The sequence below is a fragment of the Monodon monoceros genome, unplaced genomic scaffold (assembly GCF_005190385.1).
Source record: "Monodon monoceros isolate NGI ecotype Baffin Bay Population unplaced genomic scaffold, NGI_Narwhal_1 Super_Scaffold_18, whole genome shotgun sequence".
Taxonomy (NCBI): Eukaryota; Metazoa; Chordata; class Mammalia; order Artiodactyla; family Monodontidae; genus Monodon; species Monodon monoceros.
This window is the reverse complement of record NW_021703774.1, coordinates 125,364,780-125,391,356: the sequence shown is the minus strand read 5'-3', so window position 1 is coordinate 125,391,356 and position 26,577 is coordinate 125,364,780. Positions and strand designations below refer to the sequence as shown.

The following is a 26,577-nucleotide window of genomic DNA, read 5'->3' as shown; positions in this document are numbered from 1 at the left end:
TAAAAGAAGCACTTTACAGCTTCTCTTTAGCACATCCAAATGGCCAGCATCACTACTCTTGCACTTTGTGTCATTATTATGTAAAATATGGTCACTTGAAGGTACTGAGACAGTTGATCTGATAACCAAGACAGCTACTAAGTGACTAACAGGTGGGATACTCAGGACCAAGGGATGATTCACATCCCAGGCTGGACGGAGTGGGATGGCAAGAGATTTCATCATGCTACTCAGAACGGCACCCGATTTAAAACTTACGAGTTGCTTATTTCTGGAATTTTCCATTTAATATTTTCAGACTGTGGTTGACCTTGGGTAACTGAATCCAAGAAAACTGCGGATAATGGGGGACTCCATTACTGAGGAGGCAGGAAACACTAGGTTAAGAGCAGAGTGGGAGGGGAATGTTGAGTTTGGACAGGATAAGTGTCAGAGGTATCAGTGGAAGCCATTTAGGAGAGTCAGGAGATAATCAGAGGCCTTAGACGTATCATTTTCGATACTGCTCTCCATTAAATTACTGAATTCAGATATATCCTAATACCATAAATCCTCCATCTGAAGGGACCTAAAACATGAATTAAGCCCAATCCCCAATCCAGTTTTCAAAATCTCTCTATAACATCCCTTCCTGGGCAGTCTCCATTCAAAAATTTCCTTAGGCAACTTTTCCTGTCCATTTATAATTCCTACTACTAGTCCTAATTCTAAGCTCTGAGGATTAAATAAATTAATGCCTTTTCCATGTGCCAAGTATCAGGTTATGGGTAAATTGTCATGGCCTTCTCTGGTTCTTCTCTTTTCCAAGCAAGACAATTCCTACTCATTACTGTTTCCTCATGGGATATTTGGAGCCAGTTCACGTCTTGGTCTCTCACCTTGGAAGATGTGTATTTGTTGTTTATATGTACCTTAAAGTTTGGTGGATGGGACTAAAAACAGGGCCCTGGGGCTGGCCTGACCATTGCAGAGTAAACACCAAGCTTGTCAGTTACTCTGAGCGTTCTGTCTGACAGTGATTTTTCAGATATAAAACATATATACCTTACAGGTATTACCGAAGAGAACTGAAAGCATGCATTCACACAAAAACTTGTACACTGCAGCATTATTCAAGATATCCAAAGAGTGAAAAAAAATATATGTCCATACAATGGAATCATAATATTCAGCCATGAAAATGAATGAAGTACTGTAGGTGGTACAACATGGATGCATCTTGAAAACGTTATGCTAAGTAAAGGAACCAGACACAAAAAACCACATAGTGTGCTTCCATTTATGTGAAATGTGCAGAGTAGGCAAATCTATAGACAAAAAGTGGATTAGTAGAAGCCAGGGCCTAGAGGGAGGAGGAAATGGGGAGTGACTGCTAATAGGTACAAGGTTTCTTTCTGGGGTCATATAAATGTTCTGAAATTAGGTAGTGGTGATGGTTACACAACACTGAGGAAGCATTAAAAAAACCACTGAATTGTACACTTTAAGATGGTGAATGTTGTGGTGTGTGAATTATATCTCAGTAAAGCTGTCATTCAAAAATATGGGTATTACCTCCTGTCTAAAGTTGAGGATCTTAGGAATCAATGAAATAACACGTATAAGTGCCTGGGATAATATGTACTCTCAGTTAAGATTGTTATTGTTGCGCTTAAGGAAAGTAATACTGCTTAGAGATCAGTAACTGCAACTTTTAGTCACTGTTACATTTGTCGAATATTACCTGTTAAATCGTATGCAGTCAACAAATCCTTGTTGAATGAATGTGTTTTGTTCACATTCATGTTTAGCCACATACATGTTCTGTTTCTTGCACGTTACCGAATCTACATCATTGGGCCTAATTTTGAGATCCTTGTCCAGTGATGGGAACTCTTCACAGCCCACGTTTCAGTGTTGAAGTCAGAGTTGGGAGTATAGGCTCAGTCTGGGGAAGGAAGGGTTCTGCCTTAAATTCTAGGTGAAGGTGGAGGCTAAATGATTCTTGAGCTTTCTAACCTAGTAATATAATTCTGCTATATGTTTTTATAAGAACTTAATTGGCCTGTCAAGAATGTGTTTCTTAATGGTTCATTATCAGATCCCTGGAGAGCAGAGGACTTCATCTTGGTTAAAAAAAGAAATTCAGTTCCTAGAAATTCAGCAGATTTAAACTGCTAATTTGTTCTCCTGAACCCAACTTAACAATTTCCACATATAAGAAATTGTTATTTTAAATTATGATATGAGCATTTTTTTCTTTGAAAAAAATTTTAAAATTCACATCTTTTTATGAACTTGGCATTCCACTAATAACACTGCGTTGCTTCTACAACTGCGTCAGCAAGGTGCCATCTGCTTATCCTGAGGCTCGTGAAAAGAAATAAACCGGTTGATGTTTGTGTCATCCAGCATTCTTTCTAGAAGAGCAGTGGAAAATTTTTCCTTTGGTCTCTAAGGAGTGGTTGTGCCTCTCAGCTTCCCCGTGCCATCAGGGAGGAATGAGAAAGAAGGCAAAACTGTCAGAAAAGAGTTTGTAAGTTTTTTTTTTTTTTCTGAAGCTTCTTTTTTGAGAGTGTCTTTTTCCTGTCTTTAATAGAAGTTGGTGATATGGCAAAGCAGTACATAGAGAAAAGTCTTTTGGTTCCAGATCACGTGATCACACGCCTCATGCTGTCAGAGCTGGAGAACAGGCGCGGCCAGCACTGGCTACTGGATGGTGAGTTGAACGTGTGGGTCCGCTGGACCTCTGCCAATAGTGGGTCGTTGTCTCCTTGCACACTCCCGTATTTCTTACAGGTTGCAAAATGCCCTTTTCCCCTAAACGTTCAGTCATCTATTTAGACATATTCCAGTTTGGCAACGTGATAGAAACCTCACGTGGTGAAACCTTTTAATTACTCTGTCTGCAGACCACCATCCCTAGAGCCGTCAGCTTGAAGCAAACCTTCACTGAATTCCTGTTATTGTTCCAGTTTTGATCGTGCCTTTGTTTCCATGACTAAGTTGTCATAAGTATGACTCATCTTAAATCAGAGGTTCTTTCATTCAAAATAGGCCACATAAATTAAAAGCATTAGTTATCATTTTTTACCTGTCAGATTAAAAAAGATAGAAAATCTGAAAACCATAAGAGTATAGGAAGCAAGTATTCTTGAGAGGATAAAATGGGCAACCTTTGGAGGGCAGTTTAGCAGTCTTTATATTTTTTGATTCAGCAATTCCCTGCTTGATTTCTTGCCTAAAGATGTATGTTAAAGGATGTTTGTTTTCAGTGTTATTTGTAGATTGCAAGACACTGGTAACAACCTATCTATCTATCATAGGGTTGCCTTAAATTTTGGTATGTCCATTAACCAAATAATCTGTACCTCTGTGTTGATATGGATAGAGCTCTAAGGTAAACTGCTGAGTGAAAAAAGCTAGTTGCAGTATAGTTAATATCATATACTATTATCTCCATAAAAATGGAGTGACAGTATAATATTACTATATATACTTACAAACACATACATAAGCTGTCTTTGGAAGGTTATAAAAAACTGATACTAGTGGTTGGCTCTGGGTAAAGATTAGGGTTGGGAGAGAGATTTACCTTTCACTGTATATACCCATTCCTATTGTTTGATTTTTAATATTTAAATGATACATAGGCCTGATTTTTTTAAAAAAAACTCAGACAAATATCATGTGATACCACTTATATGTAGGACTAAAAAAATGATACAAAATCAACTTACTTACAAAACAGAAATAGACCCGCAGACATAGAAAACAAACTTACGGTTACCAAAGGGGATAGCAGTGGAGGGGGAGATAAATTAGGAGTTTGGGATTAACATATACACACTACTATATGTAAAATACATAAACAACGTGGACCTACTGTATAGCACAGAGAACTATATTCAATATCTTGTATTAACCTATAATGGAAAAGAATATGAAAAAGTATATATATTCAGTTATACTTATAACTGAATCACTTTGCTGTATACTTGAAACTAACACAACATTGTAAATTAACTATACTTCAATTTTATAAAAATGGTTAAAAAAAACTCAGTCACTCCTATGATACTTAACCCAGGAAGATGCATACAGATGCTCACACACACAATACTGCACAGTTTTGTACTCGAGGAAGATGGAATTAAGAATCATCTACTTTTAAGCTTTACCAGTATAAATCTTTTCATTTATTAAAGGGAAAAAATGGACGGGATGGATTATTTGTCTTACTCTTTAATAGCAGGATTCCTTGGCAATGAAAATAAGAACTTGATGAATATACTGCTTTCTAGGTACAGAAAGGGTAGTGAGATTTACATATAAGAAACTTCTTTCCATTGCAGAGTAGTTTTCCTTCAGTTCACACAATGCACTTTTTCCTATCTTAGCAAGTTGCGACAGCTGAAACTTTGATGTTTGCCAGCCACAGAGAAGCCAGAGTGAATTGCCCTACATTTTAACTATCAGATTGCCTGTATTTCTCCTAAAGTCTGGAGCCGTAAATCTCCATAATGACCAACTTGTGGTAGAGTATTTATTCTATATTGGTGTTTCTCAAAGTGTATAGTGTGCAGTGTTAGTAATGGCTAGACAAAAAAAACAGACTTTGTAGTTAAATGTGTTTAGAAAATGTCAATTTAGGGCTTCCCTGGTGGCGCAGTGGTTGAGAGTCTGCCTGCCGATGCAGGGGACACGGGTTCGTGCCCCGGTCCGGGAAGATCCCACATGCCGCAGGGCGGCTGGGCCCGTGAGCCATGGCCGCTGAGCCTGTGCGTCCGGAGCCTGTGCTCTGCAACGGGAGAGGCCACAAGAGTGAGAGGCCCGCGTACCGCCAAAAAAAAAAAAAAGAAAAGAAAAAAGAAAATGTCAATTTAAATGTTAAATGTTGCTTGAATTTACTGAGCACTTACTGTATGCCAAGTATTGTTCTGAACATTTGATATTTATTATCTCATTCAATTCCTACAATAACCATATCAAGGTAGAGACTGTTATTTCCATTTATTGATGAGAAAACAGAAGCAAAGGAAGGTTCACTTGCCTATCCAAAGTTAGTAAGTCCAAAGTTAACCAATTTCTTAGGACTTTAATGAACCTTTAATATGATAATGTGATGTAACTCTTCATAGAAGGAAATGTCACAAGGCGTTCTGAATGTATATGACCATAGAATCTCCTACCCTACCTATAACCTCTGGGATTTGTTCTATGGTCCATTCTTTGTGAACTATACTATTCAACATTTATTCTTCACTTTGGAGGTGTTCTGAAAAGTTGACTATAGAGTAGATCATATCTTTCTAGAATGCCTTCCATTTAAAAAAATCAGGACCTATGTTCTCATGGGGCTGGAGGGAACCAAGAGACTGAACTGAAAACTTTTGTCAAGAGAAAGGCTATAATGGCCCGTGGAAGGCATGTGTTTATCAGGCAGTAATGAATAAAGCTCCTACTGTGTGTCAGGCACTATGAGGTGCTGTTGATAAAATGACAAGACACTTTCTGTATTCTTACGGGACTTATATTACAGTAGGGGAGTCAGGTGTGTAAAAAATTGACAGTATAATAAAATCATATACATGTGGTACACTGAAGACACAAAGGAGAAAGTTGTCGGTTCTATTGGTGGGAGGCAGGAGTGGAACAACTTTATGGAAAAAGAGATGAATAGAGAGATGTCCTGCAGGTTGAATAATGGGGGCTGGGAAGAAGGATTTTTTCAGCAGAGGCGCAATGTGAACTGGGTAAGAGAGGAATGACTTAGCCTAGTGTTTTCCTGGGCCTGCAAACAGAGAGACAGGGGAAATCCTGGGGTGATGGACTTTGATTCTATGCAGAGATGGTGGAACTGGAAATTTTTGGCTATAGGGACCACCGAAGAGTTAAAAAGGGGAATAACATAATCAGATGTATTTGTGTTTCAGAAAGACTATTCTGTTAGCAGCAGAGCTATTAGATGCTGGGGTAGGGGAGGAGGTGGTGACTAGAAGCTGAGTAAGAGATTGTTGGCACAATTGGGCCAAGAGATGCTGAAGGCCTGAATTTAAGCACCAGCAGTGAGATGGCGAGGAAGCACCATTCCTGAAAGACTGCATTGAGGAGGAAGAATTGACAGGAGTGTGACTGATGTTAGGCACTGTAGCCCTGGGGTTTTCTTTGATCGCCTTCCCAGCTTTTGGAGTTTCTTGGCTGTCATCACCTTCCCTACACTTCTCCAGCTATGTTAATTTCTCCAGACTCTGAATATTTAACTCAAAAAAGTTAGTCTCCCACTACTTCTTCTTATGTGGGTGTTTGCCAGGACTGATAAACTTTAGCTCTGCCACCACCTAACAGTAATTTCTCTAGTTTAAATTCTTTAATTGTAAGGCTTCTCACCTTATAAAATAAACTTGTGTAGTTTTAAGTAAACTTAACTGTTTTAAAAAAGGATCATCTATGTTAAACTCCTTTGGAAAGGTGGTTAGTATAATAACCACTGATCCCAGTTAGAACCAGACTACCCCCTTTGAATCCCAGCTCTGCCATTGTCAGTGCCCTTGGGCAAGTTACCTGTAGGTCTCTGCGTTGTTTTCCTCATGGAAAACAGAGATTACAAAAAGGATGAAGTAAGTGAATGTCCGGAAAGTGCTTATATTTGCCATATAGTAAGTGCTGTATGAGATTTTGTGATTTGTTGTACATAAGGTACAGGTCATGAATTTTTGTTTTTAGGTTACTACATGAAGTGTTAAGTTCAAAAATAGTTTAAAAAATATTCAGCCACGTGAAGTTGGAAAAGTCAGCTTCAGTTGTGAAATGTTTTATGTATCTTTTCACTGCTTTGTTTTGCTATAACTTCCTCTCGGTGAGTAACTGAAGTGCTTTTACCTCATAGGCCTGTTTTTAGTAAAGGACGTCAGTCTCCTAACTGATTTAGTTTGTATCTTTCTAAACACATCTGGTCATGGTTTCGGTTGTGATTTTTCTTTAAAGCTCTGGAATAAATCCATTTGGCAAAGTGAGGACCATCAAGAATGCTAAGTTCTGTGTTCAGTTTGAAATTCCTTATGTTCCAGGGCACGTGTTCTGCGGAGGACGTGCCTATGGAGTGCGCTAAAGGTGATTGCATGTGGAAAGGTCAAGAAAAGAATTCTGGATGATAGATGACTCATCGTCTTGGTCCATATGGCTGTAAACAGGCATCCTGCAAATGGTGGGTGGAAACAACGTAGCATGGATGCAAACCAAGGGGACACCAGGGGTGGCAGTGGATGGGCTTGGTGAGTGCTCTGTGGTTTGGTCAGCTATGTCCTTGCTAAAAACAGTTCAGCACCGCCTTGCCTTCACAGTGTGCTTTTTAGTTGGATAAGAAACACTCTTTTATGTGTTAATATGTGTATATAAGTGTGGTTTTCCCCCTCTTTTTTCTTTTTCTTTCTTTAATTTCTTCAGACGTTTAATGTGTGAGAGCGGTTTTCTGAAAATAATTTTAATTTTTAAGACAAATATTCAACCAGAGGAATGTCATGCACAAGCCTTCTAATTTTGCTCTGATGGTTTTGGGTTTTTTTTGTTTTTTAAAGAGGGTGTTTACTGCTTACTAGGTGATCTTAAGGTGAAGTAACTAGGGAACAATAACCAGCTCTTATAAATAACCAGCTCCAATACAAATTCTTCACTTTTTAAAAAGCAGCTGGCAGTGAGATGGGGCCCGTAGGGAGGTGTGTTAGGTAGTAGATTTTTTTGTTTGTTTCTAAACTTGGTTGCCGAAACCTGTGCATTTAAACAGTAACCTGCAAGTTCTCAGGCTCAGTCCCAATTTATCTCAAGATGTAACAGAATTGTCTGCCAGATGACTTTAGGTGTCATCTAAATATTTAAATTTGTTGTCAAAGTTCGGTTTGACAGAAAGCAATCTTAAATTTTGGAATTATAAGTGGAATATAATTTAAGCCTTTTCATTGGAGATAAAGATAACTTTACAAGGAGAGTCATCATTCAGTCCATGGTTGTATATTTCATTTGATTCATTCTGAGCACTAGCTGGTGCTTTCTGTGGGTAATTCTGGGATTTATTTATTTACTTATTTATTTTTAGCACAAGTCAGAGCCACTTCAGTGTGTGCCGTGTTTGTATGTGTTTGTTTTCCCTGAGAGGTGAATGATCTCAGACCTAAGATATTCCGGGATACATGCTCATTCAGAGCCCTTGGTATCCAAGTAAAAGGTGGATGCTGGGAAACCAGACTACAGATGGTGGAGCTACAGTATCTTGTCCTGATTCTGCAAATGTGTTTTACCATACTGGACTGTACATAACTGCTCTGACCTTATCCCCTTCATATTTTTCTTTCTGAATCAGACCTCTGAATGGTTTTACATCCCACTGGGCAACATATGCCTACAGAAAAAAAAGCTGACAATCCCGTGTCTTCTGAATCACATCTTTTAAGAAATGCCAAGGGCAATTTTTTTCTGTTGCCCTTGTGAATGTAGGGTATGTTTCAAAAATAAAATGTATAATAGGTTTGTTTGGGAGGTCACTGAAGATATTCTCTTTGGAAAAACAGAATCAGGCTTTCTTCTCGTGTGTGTGTGTGTGTGTGTGTGTGTGTGTGTGCGCGTGCACGTGCGTGTGTGCATTTAAGAGGGTGATAGATTATTTTACTCATTTACCTTCAGATGTGTTTTTTTTTATTGAAGTATAGTTGATTTACAATCTCAGCTGTACAGTAATGTGACTCAGTTATACACATATAGACATTCTTTTTTTTATATTCTTTTCCATTATGGTTTATCACAGGGTATTTAATTTAGTTCTCTGTTATACAGTAAGAGTACCTTCAGATGTTTAGTCCTGAAAAATATTGTCAGATAACATTTGTATCTTCGATCACTGTTAAGGCAATATGTATACTGTCATACCTTGAACAGAAGGTTTGAAGCAATTGGAGTGACTGCTAAAGAATGGAGAGTCATAGACTTCATGGAACTTTATTGGGTACAGTGGCAGTGTTCATGCCTGCTAAGCATGGACTGAACAATTGTAATCTTTGGTGCCTCACCAGGCTCATCCTTCTTGATGCGCTCATATGTATAGGAATGAATATGAAAATGAAAAAGATATGTATATGTACAGACACCAATACAGATATTAGAACTTAGCCTTTCAATAATAAACTGCTGAGAAATTTAACAAAATTTAACAGAATGTTAAGTCTTTGTGAGGGTCATCTTTGGTTTAAATCACAGTATAAGAACTTTTTTTTTTTAGACTTTTTGTTGTATATTGGAGTATAGTTGATTAACAATATGTTAGTTTCAGGTGTACAGCAAAGTGATTCAGTTATACATATACATGTATCTATTCTTTTTCAAATTCTTTTCCCATTTAGGTGATTACATGATATTGAGCAGAGTTCCTTGTGCTGTACAGTAGGTTCTTGTTGGTTATCCATTTAAAATATAGCAGTGTGTAGCCACAGCAATCAGAGAAGAAAAGGAAATAAAAGGAGTCCATATCGGAAAAGAAGAAGTAAAGCTGTCACTGTTTGCAGATGACATGATACTATACATAGAGAATCCTAAAGATGCTACCAGAAAACTACTAGAGCTAATCAATGAATTTGGTAAAGTAGCAGGATACAAAATTAATGCACAGAAATCTCTGGCATTCTTATACACTAATAATGAAAAATCTGAAAGTGAAATTAAGAAAACACTCCCATTTACCATTGCAACAAAAAGAATAAAATATCTAGGAATAAACCTACCTAAGGAGACAAAAGACCTGCATGCAGAAAATTATAAGACACTGATGAAAGAAATTAAAGCTGATACAAATAGATGGAGAGATATACCATGTTCTTGGATTGGAAGAATCAACATTGTGAAAATGACTCTACTACCCAAAGCAATCTACAGATTCAGTGCAATCCCTATCAAACTACCACTGGCATTTTTCACAGAACTAGAACAAAAAATTTCACAATTTGTATGGAAACACAAAAGACCCCGCATAGCCAAAGCAATCTTGAGAACGAAAAACGGAGCTGGAGGAATCAGGCTCCCTGACTTCAGACTATACTACAAAGCTACAGTAATCAAGCCATTATGGTACTGGCACAAAAACAGAAAGATAGATCAATGGAACAGGATAGAAAGCCCAGAGATAAACCCACGGACATATGGTCACCTTATTTTTGATAAAGGAGGCAGGAATGTACAGTGGAGAAAGGACAGCCTCTTCAATAAATGGTGCTGTGAAAACTGGACAGGTACATGTAAAAGTATGAGATTAGAACACTCCCTAACACCATACACAAAAATAAGCTCAAAATGGATTAAAGACCTGAATATAAGGCCAGAAACTATCAAACTCTTAGAGGAAAACATAGGCAGAACACTCTATGACATAAATCACAACAAGATCTTTTTTGACCCACCTCCTAGAGAAATAGGCATAAAAACAAAAATACACAAATGGGACCTAATGAAACTTCAAAGCTTTTGCACAGCAAAGGAAACCATAAACAAGACGAAAAGACAGCCCTCAGAATGGGAGAAAATATTTGCAAATGAAGCAACTGACAAAGGATTAATCTCCAAAATTTATAAGCAGCTCATGCAGTTCAATAACAAAAAAACAAACAACCCAATCCAAAAATGGGCAGAAGACCTAAATAGACATTTCTCCAAAGAAGATATACAGACTGCCAACAAACACGTGAAAGAATGCTCAACATCATTAATCATTAGAGAAATGCAAATCAAAACTACAATGAGATATCATCTCACACCAGTCAGAATGGCCATCATCAAAAAATCTAGAAACAATAAATGCTGGAGAGGGTGTGGAGAAAAGGGAACACTCTTGCACTGCTGGTGGGAATGTGAATTGGTACAGCCACTATGGAGAACAGTATGGAGGTTCCTTAAAAAACTACAAATAGAACTACCATATGACCCAGCAATCCCACTACTGGGCATATACCCTGAGAAAAGCATAATTCAGAAAGAGTCATGTACCAAAATGTTCACTGCAGCTCTATTTACAATAGCCCGGAGATGGAAACAACCAAAGTGTCCATCATCGGATGAATGGATAAAGAAGATGTGGCACATATATACAATGGAATATTACTCAGCCATAGAAAGAAACGAAATTGAGCTATTTGTAATGAGATGGATAGACCTAGAGTCTGTCATACAGAGTGAAGTAAGTCAGAAAGAGAAAGACAAATACCATATGCTAACACATATATATGGAATTTAAGAAAAAAAAATGTCATGAAGAACCTAGGGGTAAGACAGGAATAAAGACACAGACCTACTAGAGAATGGACTTGAGGATATGGGGAGGGGGAAGGGTAAGCTGTGACAAAGCGAGAGAGAGGCATGGACATGTATACACTACCAAATGTAAGGTAGATAGCTAGTGGGAAGCAGCCACATAGCACAGGGAGATCAGCTCGGTGATTTGTGACCGCCTGGAGGGGTGGGATAGGGAGGGTGGTAGGGAGGGAGATGGAAGAGGAAAGAGGTATGGGAACATATGTATATGTATAACTGATTCACTTTGTTAAAAGGAGAAACTAACACACCATTGTAAAGCAATTATACTCCAATAAAGATGTAAAAAAAAAATAAAATAAAATATAGCAGTGTGTACATGTCAATCCCAAACTCCCTAAATACCCCCACCTCCAGAACCTTTCCCCCCAGTAACCATAAGTTCAGAGAACTTGGTTTTTATTCCATGACTCTTCCTTTGTTCAGTGTCCTTGGCGTCTGAATGAGCTTAGAGTATGTGACTGAAAAACATGGTAAAACTCTGGATCTCTTCTTCTTAATTTTGTTGGATTCTCTCCTGAGACCCTGTCCCTGTGTCCATTTCTGGTGGGTTTCTTCTGATTGATCTGACTGCTACCCCAGGATCAGGAACAATCTTAATATAGTAGACAATCCTGACTTTGTTTAATTCGGTTTGTGTTTTCAGGGAATGACTAGATTTTAACATGCGAGCACTAAGGGCCATATGGGAACCATATGTATACAGATATTTGAACACATCCTAGAAAAACTTGGTTCAGAGCTCAAAAAACAAATTGAGTATACATGATTTGTGTATCCCATCGATCCATCGGAAGAGGGAGTAGCACACTTCCCGACCTCATAGCCCAGGAGGAGCAAACGCTGCATTAAACAATCATAGTGTAGGATCTTGGGAGCGCCAGTGAAGGGGGTGAGAGGGGAGAGGTAGCACAGAGGAGAAAGTGACTGGCCCTCTCTTGGGGACGAGGGAGGCAGCTATTAGGAAGGTTCCTGGGAGAAGGTGACACCAAGAGCAAAATTTGGGAAGGGGGAATAAAGCACATTCTAGATGGAGGGAACATCATGTACAAAAGGTACAGAGGCATGAGAAAAGAATCTAAAAAAGAGTGGATATATGTCTATGTATAACTGATTCACTTTGCTGTACAGCAGAAACTAACACATTGTAAATCAACTATACTCCAATAAAAATTAATTAAAAAAAAAAGGTATAGAGGCATGAAACAACAAGGTGTGTTCTGGAAACCACAAGTAGTTGGATAATCCTAGAGCTGAAAGTATGAGCAGATGAGGCTGGAAAAGTGGATGGGGCCAAAAGTTAAACACTTCTTGAAATTCAAAAACAGGGAGTTAAGTGTCAAAGTTAATATTATAAATGAGGTAGAAGGAAGTTAAAAATAAAATTTAAAACTGAGTTTGAAAGAGTGAATAATTTATATTTTAACTTTCCTTTCAACTAACATTTAAAATTTAACTAAATTTAAAAAAAATTTTAAATTCAGACATACTTTAGGTATTAAAGCATGGTTTCCCTGTAGTTGGGCCTGTCGTGTCGTACACTTTCAGATGCACTTAGCTCATTTGCTAATGCTGCTTGCTTAGAAGTCTGTAAAGTGAGGCACAGGATGAAACTAATTTTAGATGTTAGGAGAGGCTGCTTCCCTAATTTAGGAAGCAGGTATCTTGGGAATTGGATGAACTAAGACAATTCATTGCAAAACTACATCCAAAGCTTATGAGGTATACTTTGCTGGTTTAATAATAAAACAATTATTGTACACTTACTATGCACAAAGTTCCATACTAAGAAAACAGTTATGTGGTGGAAAAAGCATGGACTTATGAGTCAGGCCTTATTAGCTTGTAGTCTTTAGCAAGCAAATTTACCTTTCCTGGTTTCTTTTTTTCTCATCTGTAAAATAGGAGTATGTATGTCATAGGTTTGCAAGGATTGGCTAACAAATGTAAAACTTGTAGTGGAGTTCTGGAACACAGTAGGTGGTCAGGTGTTAGATGTCTGTTCTTATTTTCAGTGTAAAGAAAATTTAATTGATAATTATTAGTAATGTAAATATATACATAGACACTGATATAGATGTTAGAACTTAACATTTCAATAATAAACTGTTGAGAAACTTAACAAAAATATTGTCATTCTAATAAATAAGGATCATCATTTTTACCCCTCACTAAGTAAACTTGGCTTACGTAAAGCCTAAGTAAATAAAATCAGTCATCTTCCATTAAACCTTACCTAGTAAATATAAAACAAAACAGGATAAAACTCTCTTGATTTTCCTATTACTAATACGAAAACTCTGATTTTGGAAAGAAGAACAAGTTGATTAGGGTTAAAAGTAGAAGGTGATGTGGAAAAATGCAGACAATTTATTTTATTTTTGGGCTGCGCTGTGCGGCTTGCGGGATCTTAGTTCCCCAACCAGGGATTGAACCCAGGCCCTCGGCAGTGAAAGTGCCAAGTCCTAACCACTGGACTGCCAGGGAATTCCCACAGACGATTTAACTTCACCTTTTTTATACTGTTTTTATAGAAATTATACATGATCACTATAAAACACTCAGGCCATATGGAAAAATGCAAAGAAAGGCAACAAATTGCCTAAAATCCTACTAGCCAGAAATAACCAGGGTTAACAATTGCAAACCATCATTGTAGATACCTCTCCATGCACATATGCAGATAAAAATCTGTAAGAATGGTATCATCCTTTACATTCTTTAAAAAAGGCAATTAATTTTACTCAAATTTAATATAGCAAAAGCTAAAGTGAACCCTAAGGAATTATCACTGAGTTTCAGATAAAACTTTCTTCATCACCAGGGATATTAATTCCTATGGGAGCCCCTTAAGAAGATGAAAGATGGGACTTACCTGGTGGCACAGTGGTTAAGAATCCACCTACCAACCAACGCAGGGGACACGGGTTCGAGCCCTGGTCTGGGAAGATCCCATATGCCGCGGAGCAACCAAGCCTGTGCGCCACAACTACTGAGCCTGCGTTCTAGAGCACACAAGCCACAACTACTGAGCCTGCAAGCCACAACTACTAAAGCCCGCGTGCCTAGAGCCCGTGCTCTGCAACAGAAGAAGCCACTGCAATGGGAAGTCCGTGCACCCGCAGCAAAGAGTAGCCCCCGCTCACCGCCCACGTGCAGCAACAAAGACCCAACGCAGCCAAAAATAAATAAAATAAAATAAATAAATTTATTTTAAAAAATGTGAAAGACATTAGGAGATGACAAATTTGTTTTTTTTTTTAGTCTCACATTTCAAATTTAGAGAATATACTTATACTTCCTCCCATCTCCTCTCCCCTTCCTTCCAATTTTTTTAGCTTTTATTGTTAAAATTTATTATAAATTTCTCTGTAACTTTAGTTTCCCATTTTTTTGGTCTTACAGTTAAGAAATATTAATGAATTCTGTGCACTCATTTTTTTCCCACTACCACTTCTGTTAATTTTATTTTAATTAATCTTAGTTATGTCCCTGAATATACCAGAAACCATTGAATAGTACACTTTAAATGAGTGGCTTGTATGGTATATGATTTATATATGAGTAAGGCTGCCCTACTTTTTAAAAAAATTTATTGTATTGAAGTATAGTTGATTTACAATGTTGTGTTAATTTCTGCTGTACAGCAAAGTGATTCAGTTATACATACATATATATATATATACATACACATTCTCTTATTTTATTTTTTTAATTTTTAAATGTTTATTTATTTTGGCTGCACCGGGTCTTAGTTGCAGCACGCGGGATCTTCGCTGCAGCGCGTAGGATCTTTTAGTTGTGGCATTCGGACTTCTTAGTTGCGGCATGTGGGACATAGTTCCCCGACCAGGGATCAAACCCGGGCCCCCTGCATTGGGAGCATGGAGTCTCACCCACTGGACCACCAGGGAAGTCCCCTGTGCTTTTAAATGGTTGGGAAAAAATAGTATTTCGTGACATGGGAAAATGCCCTGAAATTCACACTTCGGCCTCCCTGAACAAAGCATTCCTGCCACACAGCCACGCTGTTGGTGCGAGGCCTGGGGCTGCTTTTTCACCCCCATGGCAGAGGTGAGCACTGCCACAGAGACCACACGGCTCACAAAATTGAAACAGTCACTATCCAGTCCGCCGACCTGTGTCCTAGGACACACACGGAGAGTCTGGAGGTGGGGAGCCCATCAACCCATTGTCGGCTGCTTGTGTGAGAGCAAAGCTGGGGATCTGATTTTGAGACGTGCTTCTCATTTTTATATAACAGGCGAGTCTACATAAATTGCATGAAATTTAAACAGTGAAATACTGTTTGGCCGCTCGGCCTGCAGGATCTTAGTTCTTAGGGCCACGGCAGTGAGAGCGCCAAGTCCTAACCACTGGACAACCCAGGAATTCCCTGTGAAATCATACTTTTAATGCACTAAGAGATTTCGTGCTTTATGAGAAACATGCTGAATTACTTTAACAAAGGAACCTGTTTTGTCCTAAAAGAAGGCCCGGTGCTGATGGAGGGTGCAGGAGGGAGCCTGGGGGCCCGAGGAACCACCTGCCTGGCTTTCACTGCTGGGCTCACCAAGGGTGGGGGTGGGTAAGGATTACCTTCCATCTGCCCCCTGACCCCCAGAATCTGCGATTGTGACCTTATTTAGAAAAGGATCTTTGCAGACAGATGTAATTAGTTAAGGATCTTGAGATGAGGTCCTCCTGGATGAGGGTGACCCTAAGTCCAATGACCGCTGTCCTTATGGAAGAGGAGAGACAGACACAGAGGAGAAGCCACGTGAAGATGGAGCCACAAGCCAGGGACGCCTGGGCCCCCAGCAGGTGGAAGAGGCAGGTAGGACCCTTGCTGGAGGCTCGGGAGGGAGCGCGGTCCTGCCGCACCTGGATTTCTGAATTCTGGACTCAGAACTGGGACGGAGTAACTCCTGTTTTAAGGCTTTCAGTCTGTGGTGCTTTGTTGCAGCCGCCCCAGGACACCAGAACAGGGATCGCCTCACTCTTCCCCTCCCCCGGTCCACGTCCGGAAGGGTTGGCGTAGGCCTGGTCTGGATGGGAGAGTGCGGCGGGGGGCGGTGGTGACAGAGCTCCCTGCGTCCCCCGGGGCCTAGGGCGTCCCGGCAGGGAGTGGATGGCGTGGGGCCCCCAAGTCAAGGCCGTGGCCCGATGTGCGCTTCAAACAACGTGCCCAGCCCCGGCCGATGAGGCAGGAGACGTGAGAGCCCGCGGTCAGTGGCCAGGCCCAGCACGGACAGGGCAGCCCTTCTGAGTCACAGCGTGGGCACCGCAGTGTGGCCCGACACCAGGCTCCCGGAGACGACGGGTCAGGAGAGAGCTGGTGGGCGTGGATGGGTTGGGCTCAGAAGCTCCTGGGACCCGGGTCCTGGTGAACCCTCATGGCTCTGGCTCGGGAGAGGTGGGCAGAGGTGCGAGATGGGACCTAAGCAGGAGGGCGGCGCCCGCCTCCCCTTTAAACTATAAAGAAGTCAAGACGGACTAATTCTTAAAGTCCCCTGAGGGCCCCGGAAGCCCGGCGTCCTATGAGATGCGAGACCCCTCTCCTTGCCCGCGGGGTCGGGGGGTGGGGCGATTGCTGGGCAGCCCTCGGCAGACCGAGCCCCAAGCACTGAGAAATCCCGGGGCGCTCCTGAGAGCAAAGTGCACAAGTCGGGCTCTGCCTGCGCCCCTCCCTGCCAGAGGTGGGCCCCGGGGACCCTCCCCACGGGGCAGCCCAGCCGCTGTCACTGGGGCCCCTACCCCTGTCCAGCTCTCGGTCCTGGAAAAGTGCCGGCGTGTGCGCAGGGCACAGCTGGCTAAACGCTGGTCCTGATCAAAGCGGCTACGGGGACACGGGTTCCACAACCCACCCCGGAGTCCTGGGCCGACCTGCACACATGGATGAAGGCTGCCCCCGACGGAGCAAGAAACGGGAAGGAAAACAGGGCCGCCCAGTGCGCAGAGGGACCTGTGTACCCCACCATCTGCTTCATAGGTGCCTGTGGGGCTGAGACGCAAAGGAAAAGCTGGGGAGGGCCTGGGAGATGGGGGTCAGTGGAGGGAGACCCGCTGCAGCACATCACACGCTTCCAGGGGAAGCTTCCTGTGGTTCTCACGGGGCTTCTGAAGGCCAACGAAGGCCACAGAAGCAGGCCATGATGCCGCCCGCCCCCGAGGCCCTACCTGCTGCGGACATCCTTGGTGCGGATGGGCACCAGGAGGCTGAAGGTGGACCTGGCCCAGTGAAGGGACGTCACGGGCCAGGGGGCTCGGGGGCCGGCCGGGGTCCAGGCTGCTGTGGGCCTGGAACAGTTTGGCCTGTAGCTGCACCTTGCAGTCCGCGTGAGCCCAGTCCACCTTGTTTGCTGTCCGCAGGGCGTCGGAGGCAGCGTTGCCGTCCATGGCGGGCAGTGGGCGCCGGGGAAGCAGGCTAGCCAGCCGGTGGATGCTCCCGGTCGAGGCCCCATCCCGGTGCAGGGGGTCCAGGGAAGTGCTGATCATTCCGGAAAGACAGTTACCCCGCGAGCAGGGGCCTCCGCTGCCCGGGGCCCTGCGGGTTGTGGGGATCTCCTGCAGGGAGGTGCTCAGGCAGGGCGGGGAGCCACTGCGGGCCGGGGTCCCGGGGGCCTCGTCCTGCGGGGTGCCCCCGGAGGGGCTGGCCCGATTCCTCGCGGCCAGGTCCTCACGGCTGGTTTGAAACCGCCTCTTCCTCCAGCCTTTCTCATCCAGGGACAGTGCTCGCTCCAGCCTGGGCCTCGGCGGCGGCGGCGGCGGCGGCGGCGGCTGCTTCAGACTGAAGGGTCTCCCGCTGGCCTGTGGGTCCTCGTTGCTGACTTGCGCTGGGGTGTCCAGAGGGAGCACTGGGCTCTTCTCGGGTCCCCAACGGTGGTCAGTGGCCGGGGACCCCGGGCGGGCGGCGAGGTCTTCATCAGTGTTTGGAAGCTGCCCCTTGAGCATCCTGCCTTCAGGCTGCAGATGCCGCTGGGCGGCCTCCGAGTGCCCCAGGCTCGCCAACTTGGATGGCAGAGTCCAGGCGCCAGCCCTCACACCCGGGGGCAGACTGGCCGAGCCGGGAGACGGCTCCTCCTGGGGCTGCCGGCGACGTGCAGTGTCAGGGATGTGTGGTCAGCCGTCGCTGGGCAAGGCGCGGAGGAGAGAAAGGGCAGCAGCTCCCCCTCGGGCTGGGGTGGTCCAGCTGGAATACAGCCAGCTGCTGCATGGCGGGGAGCCGTGATGGTCAAGAGTCCCCGGCAAGTCCCTCTGGGCGCCGCCGGCTCCCCAGCCCCGCGGGCTTCGGCAGCCGCTCCCCAGCAACCGGCGGGCAGGGTCGCCCACATTCTCTTTTAAAAATTTTTCATTGGAGTATAGTTGATTTAAAATGTTGTGTTAGTTTCTGCTGTATAGCAGAGTGAATCAGCTATACATATACGTATATGCACTCCTTTAAAAATTCTTTCTCCATATAGGTCATTACGGAGTATTGAGAAGAATTCCCTGTGCTATACAGTAGGTCCTTATTAGTTATCTGTTTTATATATAGTGGTGTGTATGTGTCAATCCCAATCTCCCAATTTATTCCCCCCACCCCTTATCCCCCCTGTTAACCGTAAGTTTGTTTTCTACATCTGTGACTCTATTTCTGTTTTTTAAATAACTTCCTTGGTACTACTTTTTAACACAACTTTGCCATTCATCACCTGGTTGACTGGATTTTGTTGAATCCCTCTCTCCTCTCCTCTCCCACCCTCCTTGCAGAACAGCTCCTGAGGTGCTATATTCCATGAGTTTTTGAGTTTGAAAATATCTCCTTATTGTTCAACAGTTGAGCTGACTGTGATATTCTTGAGTGGTCCTTGTGTCCTTTGCAGCCATGCTTCATCATCTTCTGGCCTGGATTATTGCTCTGTAGAAACCTAAGGCCAGTCTGACTTTTTTCCCTTTTGTGAATATAATTATTTTGTCCTGTATAGACTTCCTGACGAATTGTTTCTTCATACTTTAAGTAAGTAGAATCTCTCTATTGGTTTTGTTTTTCCTCTTATATATAGTGTGTCCTTTTAATCTCCAATTCACTTCTTTCCTTTCAGGGAAGTTCTCCTGTATTATGTCGTTCTTTTGGTCCATCTGTTCAGTTTTTCTATTTCAAGAATACCAGTTATATTGGATGCTTTGTTGAATATTCTTTGTCATTACCGTATTTTGTTTAAATTTTTCTTGCAGCTGTGTTTCCTTTTGCCTTCAAACATGTTCAGGGCAGAGGAGAGCAAAACTTTATTTATATTCCATAACTACTTTATAATTTCTTTACCTTTTGTTGCCATGCATGCTATGCTGTAGGGCCTTTGCACTTACTATGCCCTCTGCCTGCGATGCCCTGGCTCCTGAGATCCATGTGGATTGCTGCATTCACATCTCTACTCAGGTATCCCCTCCTCAGTGAATCCTTCGTGTACCATCCTATCTACCCATGTCACTCTTTCTTCTTCCCTTATAATCACATGACATTAGATATTTATCTGCAAATTTGGTGTTGTGTACCTTCCTCATGCTCCCACCCCCAATGAAGTCTTCAGAAAGCAGAGATTATATCTGTGTTGTTCATGGTTGTATTGCCTAACACTGTGTTTGCTGCGAAGAAAAGGCTTATAAGTATATGTCTGATTATAGAGAGGTCTGGCCCACAGCCTGTAGCTAAGCCTACGTACGGGATACTTGGGGCAAAGATATGGACCCTGGTGAAATCATTTACAAATCTAAATCCCTTTTGTCTCAGTTGAGATACAGTGGGGCCAATTTTCCCCTAATTTGTTTCTAGAGACTTATGTTCAAAGAATGACCAAGCAGAGTTCTTAAACAGAAGAGCCTTTAAGCAAAGGATTTGCAGATGGTGGCTGCTTCCTCAGTGCAATACCCATTTTCCCTTACTGGGAAAAGGGCTCCATGCTGTTAGAATAACCTGTTCAAGAACAAAGGTTTTAAGTTAGTAGTTGTCCTCTATGCCCTTAAACAGGAAAAATCCTTAAGCTAATGCCAGAGGATGTCCACGCCATTTGGGAATCTCCCCAAGAACGCCTACCTAATAGAAATTCTTTAATTTCAATAAGACATTTTGAAGATCCAAACTTGTGGTTTAAAGCCAAATGTTCTGTGTCTTGTATTTATCAGTGGATCACGAAGTAGTGATTATAGCATATCTCGGTTTTTAAATCATTTACTACTAACCTATATAAGCTCTTTGAGAGCAGTACCCATTTATTACAAATCTCTTAAACTCGAGGATGTATAACAGGATTTCCAAGTGTCCATGGAAGGTTTCAGTGAGCAGGAATTAGTCCCTCGAGCTCTTTTGGCATAGTGGGAAATGTGGAGCTCACAAAGTGATAGGAGGTAGCATAAGCTCCGTTTGCCAACATCTGGAACACAGCTGCTTCTTAATCTTTTCACCATCTGTTAATAAAAACTGGCTGAAAAGGAATATGGAGGTCTTAGATACACATAGAAATAAATATTGAATAAACAGATAAGATATAAGAGAGAAAAGGCCTTCACAAAACAGATTTTTGATGGTGATTAATTTTAAGTTATAACTAAGGCTTCTGGTGGGTGGTGTGAATGGTCTGAATGCCCCACTGGGTTAGGGAAGACCATGGAAGAATAACTGACTGCTTTCAACTTTAATCCTTCAGTGATTAATTGTGATGAACAATCTGTAACCTGGTTCTTGTTTTTCTAACAACTGGGAAGAGATGGGTGGTCAGAAGCCACCACGTTGGCCCCAGATCTTAATGGTGGTAGGAAGGGGGCCTGATGTTGCTTGGCCTTTTCACAAGCTGCCCATCCCAGGCGGATGTTGGAAGTTGCCCTTCAGAGCTGCCCTTTTATTTCCATCAAGTGGAGGGCTTGCTTTTCTGCCTGGGAATGTGGTGGTGGACTCTGGCTCTGTGCCCTTCCTCTGGAGTGAATGCACTCCAAATTAGAAAAACAAACGTCCTAGTTCCCTCTTGCCTTCCACTGCCTGAGCTTGTTGTTGTGGCACCTCCTGCTTCAGCTGCCCTCCCTCAGGCTCTTGGCATGGCTGACAGGAGTCGGTGCCAAGGCCCAGTGGCCAGCACTGATGGGAACATAATAACCAGTCAAGACTTTAGTGACATCTCCCTGCACCTGGTAAATCTTTTGGGGAGTTTTTAAAAACAACCTGTAAGGCACCATAAGTAGTGATGCACCATGATAGCTTCTGGGAGACTGTATAAAATTTCAGCTTTCAACGTGGATTGGCTGTTTGAACAGGACAGAGCAGCTTTTCCAGGCCAGGTTATGAGATGAGATAGGGCTACCATGAGGTAGGTTTTCCATACTCCTGATCAGAAACCATGCAGTGGAACAGTGTCATATGTGTAGTTAAAGGGAGGAAAGCAAGCTTTCCATGCTTAAATATGATCTTTATTTTACTTTACCTGTTGGGCTTTCTGGTTTCCTCAACAATGGAATGTATTCACTGGGAATAGGCTGTCTAAGGAGGCTGGAATACTGCTAGTCATTTAAAAGCATGTCTTTCAGGATTAGTTTTAGTAAAACCAAAAGCATACCACAATTGTTGCAGGTCTTTAAGTGGAAAAATTATTAATGCTGCCACCTGTTGACAGCATTTGAGTGTGCATCAGCCCACTTGGTTAGTAATCCCTGCCCGCCAGGAATACCATATCCACGTGAGATCTGACACTCTCCCGGGCATTTCAGGATTAAACACAGCCCCAGCCCTCAGGGATCTTGTAATTTTAATAGGCTCCATGAGCAAGCATATTTAAAGAAGAAGAAATAGCCACAGCTAGAGTGGCAAGTTTTCCTTGGGCCTGCCAGTGTCTAATCATAGCCTGCCTCATCTAAATCACTTAATTAAGAGACGATAATCTCTTGGTTAGAATATATTTAAATACTTTGCATATGCACTGAAATACTTTCCTGTTCAGAATGGCTATTCCTATTTAGATACAGATTTTCTGTTACAAGACTTCCATGGGATCATAGTTTAACATTCCATACATTAGCTAATTATTTGTTTCCTTCCAAATCCCAGGAGCCTAGCAATTCAAAATACCAACGAGTTGAATCTCATACCAAGAGTAGATCTCTAGCAGAGAACTTGGATCAGTGGATATCAAATGGTAGCTAAATGTATTCTAGAGCAAAATGCCTACATTTACCCCGCCCCCCAAGTCAATATGAACATCTCATGTCCTGATACAGGGGCATATTGCTTGACAGGTTTCAAGTAGTCTTCATACTCTGCCCCTCTGACATTATGTTCTTTTGAAAAAATATGTATGGCTGGATAATAACGCTTTTTAAAAACCGGTTTAAAATGTGCTGGTCGCATTGCACCTCTCCTGACATTCTCTTCTTGGCAGCTGATGGATGTGAGAATTACAAACGAATTACTTTGGGGCTTCCCTGGTGGCGCAGTGGTTAAGAATCTGCCTGCCAATGCAGGGGACACGGGTTCAGTCCCTCATCCGGGAAGATCCCACGGGCGGGGCAGCAACTAAGCCTGTGTGCCACAACTACTGAGCCCGAGCTCTAGGGCCCGTGAGCCACAACTACTGAGCCTGTGCACCACATCTACTGAAGCCCGCACACCTAGAGCCTGTGCTTCACAACAAAGGAAGCCACCGCAGTGAGAAGCCTGCACACCACAATGAAGAGTAGCCCCCCGCTCGCCCAAATTAGAGAAAGCCCGCACAGCAACGAAGACCCAACGCAGCCAAAAATAAATAAATAAATAAAATAAACAACAGACATTTATAAAAACAAACAAAGAAAAAAACAAATGAATTACTTTGAGGATTTACTCAGCCCAACTTGAGACACTGGTGTAAATAAATTCAAGGAATTCTGGAGCTACCATGCTGCCTTTTATTTTTTTATTTTTGGCTGTGTTGGGTCTTCGTCGCTGTGTGTGCGTTTTCTCTAGTTGCAGCGAGCAGGGGCTACTCTTTGTTGCAGTGCGTGGACTTCTCATTGTCGTGGCTTCTCTTGTTGCAGATCATGGGCTCTAGGCATGTGGGCTTCAGTAATTGTGGCTCTCAGGCTCAGTAGTTGTGGCTCTCCGGCTCTAGAGCGCAGGCTCAGTAGTTGTGGCGAATGAACTTAGTTGCACCGCGGCATGTGGGATTTTCCTGGGCCGGGGATCGAACCCGTGTCCCCTGCATTGGCAGGCGGATTCTTAACCACTGTGCTTCCAGGGAAGCTCCCATGCTGCCTTTTTGAGTACCATTTCTTATCGTCTGCCCTGAAGTCTTAAAATTAGGATCTGTAGGCTGAAGGATATTCATTTCTTAATTATCTTATAAGCAGATAAACACTGCTCCTCACTCCATGGAGCCTTTGTCCTCATGCCTATCTAGAGTGACAGACAGGACCTGTGACCCTTCAGGCCTGTGACATTGTACCCCAAACTTCAGTGGGAGCCCCGACCCATCCCCAGGGCCTTGGTGACCACTTCAGAGATTAGGACACCACAGCTGCCCTGAAAATTATACTATTTGAGACTGGTTACTTCCAACTGTGATGCTTGATTATTAATGGAAATGTAAGTCATCCCTCTTACATTACACCCCTCTTACATGACCTTTTAAAAATCCTCTTCTCTTTGTTACTGATTCCCCTCCTCCTGCCCCTAATTCTTGACTCTTCCACCGTTCTGGAATCCTGTTTCCTTATCAGTTTTCTCCACCTTCCACGTGCCCTCTCTTTGTAGAATGCTCTGTCTACCTTCTGTCTTAAGGAAAACCTGGGTCTCCGCTTACGATGCTACATTTTTTTGTTTCTTCTGTTTTTTTTTTTGTTTGTTTTTTTTTTTTGCAGTACGCGGGCCTCTCACTGCTGTGGCCTCTCCCGTAGTGGAGCACAGGCTCCGGACGCGCAGGCCCAGCGGCCATGGCTCACGGGCCCAGCCACTCCACGGCATGTGGGATCCTCCCGGACCGGGGCACGAACCTGCATCCCCTGCATCGGCAGGCGGACTCTCAACCAGTGCGCCACCAGGGAACCCCCCCAGAGACCCTTTTTTTTGGGGGGGGGTCGTGGTACGTGGGCCTCTCACTGTTGTGGCCTCTCCCGTTGCAGAGCACAGGCTCTGGACGCGCAGGCTCAGCGGCCATGGCTCACAGGCCCAGCCGCTCAGCGGCATGTGGGATCTTCCCAGACCGGGGCACAAACCCGTGTCCCCTGCATCGGCAGGCGGACTCTCAACCACTGCACCACCAGGGAAGCCCTGAGCCTCAGCTTTTATAACTTTAAAATGTGGATGATGCTCACCTGGCAGACTTGTGACTTTTGAAATATTTATTAATTCATTCAACAAATATTTATTCAGCATCTACTATATGCCAGGCACTGTTTTAGGCACTAAGGATATGGCAGCAAATAACTTTAAAAGTTCTGCCCTCATTTTGCTTACATTCTGGTGGGAATAAAATAAAACTCAGAAAATAAGTCATAGACAAAAAATGACGCAGAGAAAAAAAGAAAAAGAATGAAGGGTGAATGGGGCACCAGTGGTGGGCTGGTTAGAGAAGCCCTCACTAACAGACCTGCTTCGAGCCAAGGCTTGTGAAGCTGAGGGCATACCTGGACATCTGGAGTGAGAGCCTTCTAAGCAGAGGGGACGTGAACTATAAATGTCTTAGGCGGGAGTGAGCCTGCCTGCTTGAGAACAGCAAGGATGTCAGTGATGTGCAGGGAGATGAGGAGAGAGGAGGAGAGAGAAGAATCAGGAACAACAGCAAGCCTTTGCCGGCTACTGCAAAGTTTTGGTTTTTCTGTTGCATGTAATATATCTGGCACATTGGGGATGCTCGACAAATAGTAACCATGATGATGAGGATGTTACCGTGATGCTCTGCTCTTTTGGTTGAAGAAAGATAGATGGGGTGACATTTAGGATTCTTTTAAGTACCGCCCCCCCCTTTATACCCCTGGAACAACAGCATAGTAGAATAGAAAGAGCACTTGAAAGACCAGAGACCCGATGTTAAATCCAAGTTCCTCTGTTGACCCTCACTGAAGGCAAACATACTCATCTATCCAACAGAGGGTGATAATTCCTGCTCTGCCGACCTCCTAGGGTTGACGTGAAGAATGAAATAAGTAAACTTATATAAGCACTTTGTAAACAGTACACTAAAAATACGCGTGAAGCATAAAGGCTGTGTTTGCTGAATTATTATTGGAACCTGGAAACCATCTAGTCCAGCTTCTAGAGTTTCCTTGTCCGTGTGAATGTTTCTAGAAATGGGGTGCAAACTGGTGGAAAGGACCGCAGAGCCATACCTTTCTCGGTTTGGGTTCTGTTACAGTTAGTGCAGCCTGCATGTAGATTAGCTCCTTGCAAGTTGTGTCCCATTGCCGCCACAAGGCACACCTGTACTACCAGCAGCTTGAGGCTGAATCTTTGTGCTGAATCTACCAGTCTTCTGAATTTTAACGTAAATTAAGGCTCATCACGATAAGGTTTTTTTGTGTTTTTTTTTTTTTTTTTTTTTTTTGCGGTACGCAGGCCTCTCACTGTTGTGGCCTCTCCCGTTGCGGAGCACAGGCTCCGGACACGCAGGCTCAGTGGCCATGGCTCACGGGCCCAGCCGCTCCGCGGCATGTGGGATCTTCCCGGACCGGGGCACGAACTCGCGTCCCCTGCATCGGCAGGCGGACTCTCGACCACTGTGCCACCAGGGAAGCCCCATGATAAGGTATTGAACTGGATCAGGAAGGTAAATTTAAAGAGCTTTATTATCTAAAAATGAGGTGATGAAAGGGGCAAACAGATAACTAGAGTGGGAAGGTTATTACCGTCATGGCTATGCTGTGCCCGAGCTCTAAGCTATGCTTGGGTTGAGTTCCCTGGTGACTGGGTGGGACCAGAATGTGGAGTCTGTGTGCTGAACTGTAATTGTGGCAGAGAGCAAAGAGCACCAGTGACCCCCCAAACTCTTAGAAACTCTCAGAAAAGGAATTAAATGTGGGTCTGAATGTGAGAGCCCAGTAGGTTGGCACTGCCCAGCATATTTTTGAAATCTGTTCCTTGTGAATTCAGCTTATTTTGTACACAGTTGCATTTCCCACCCATTCTTCCAGAGGCCCCCAAAGTTTAGAAGAAGTTCTAGGGGAGCTGAGCTGATGGGCTTCTGAACCTCATTAGACAAGGAAACTTTAACTAATAACATTTGAGTTTTTATTTGTTGAAGGAATTGTTATATTCTG

At 43.1% G+C, this 26,577-nt stretch overlaps 1 protein-coding gene across 1 annotated transcript in view; it reads left to right on the top strand.

The window, feature by feature from the left end:
• AK4 (adenylate kinase 4) overlaps window positions 1-26,577 on the top strand; it is a 71,686-nt gene that overhangs the window by 31,641 nt on the left and 13,468 nt on the right. Inside the window, exon 2 of the mRNA XM_029230668.1 lies at window positions 2,579-2,698. Within this exon, the coding sequence (XP_029086501.1) occupies window positions 2,579-2,698 (120 nt within the window). The remainder of the gene's footprint in view (window positions 1-2,578; window positions 2,699-26,577) is intronic.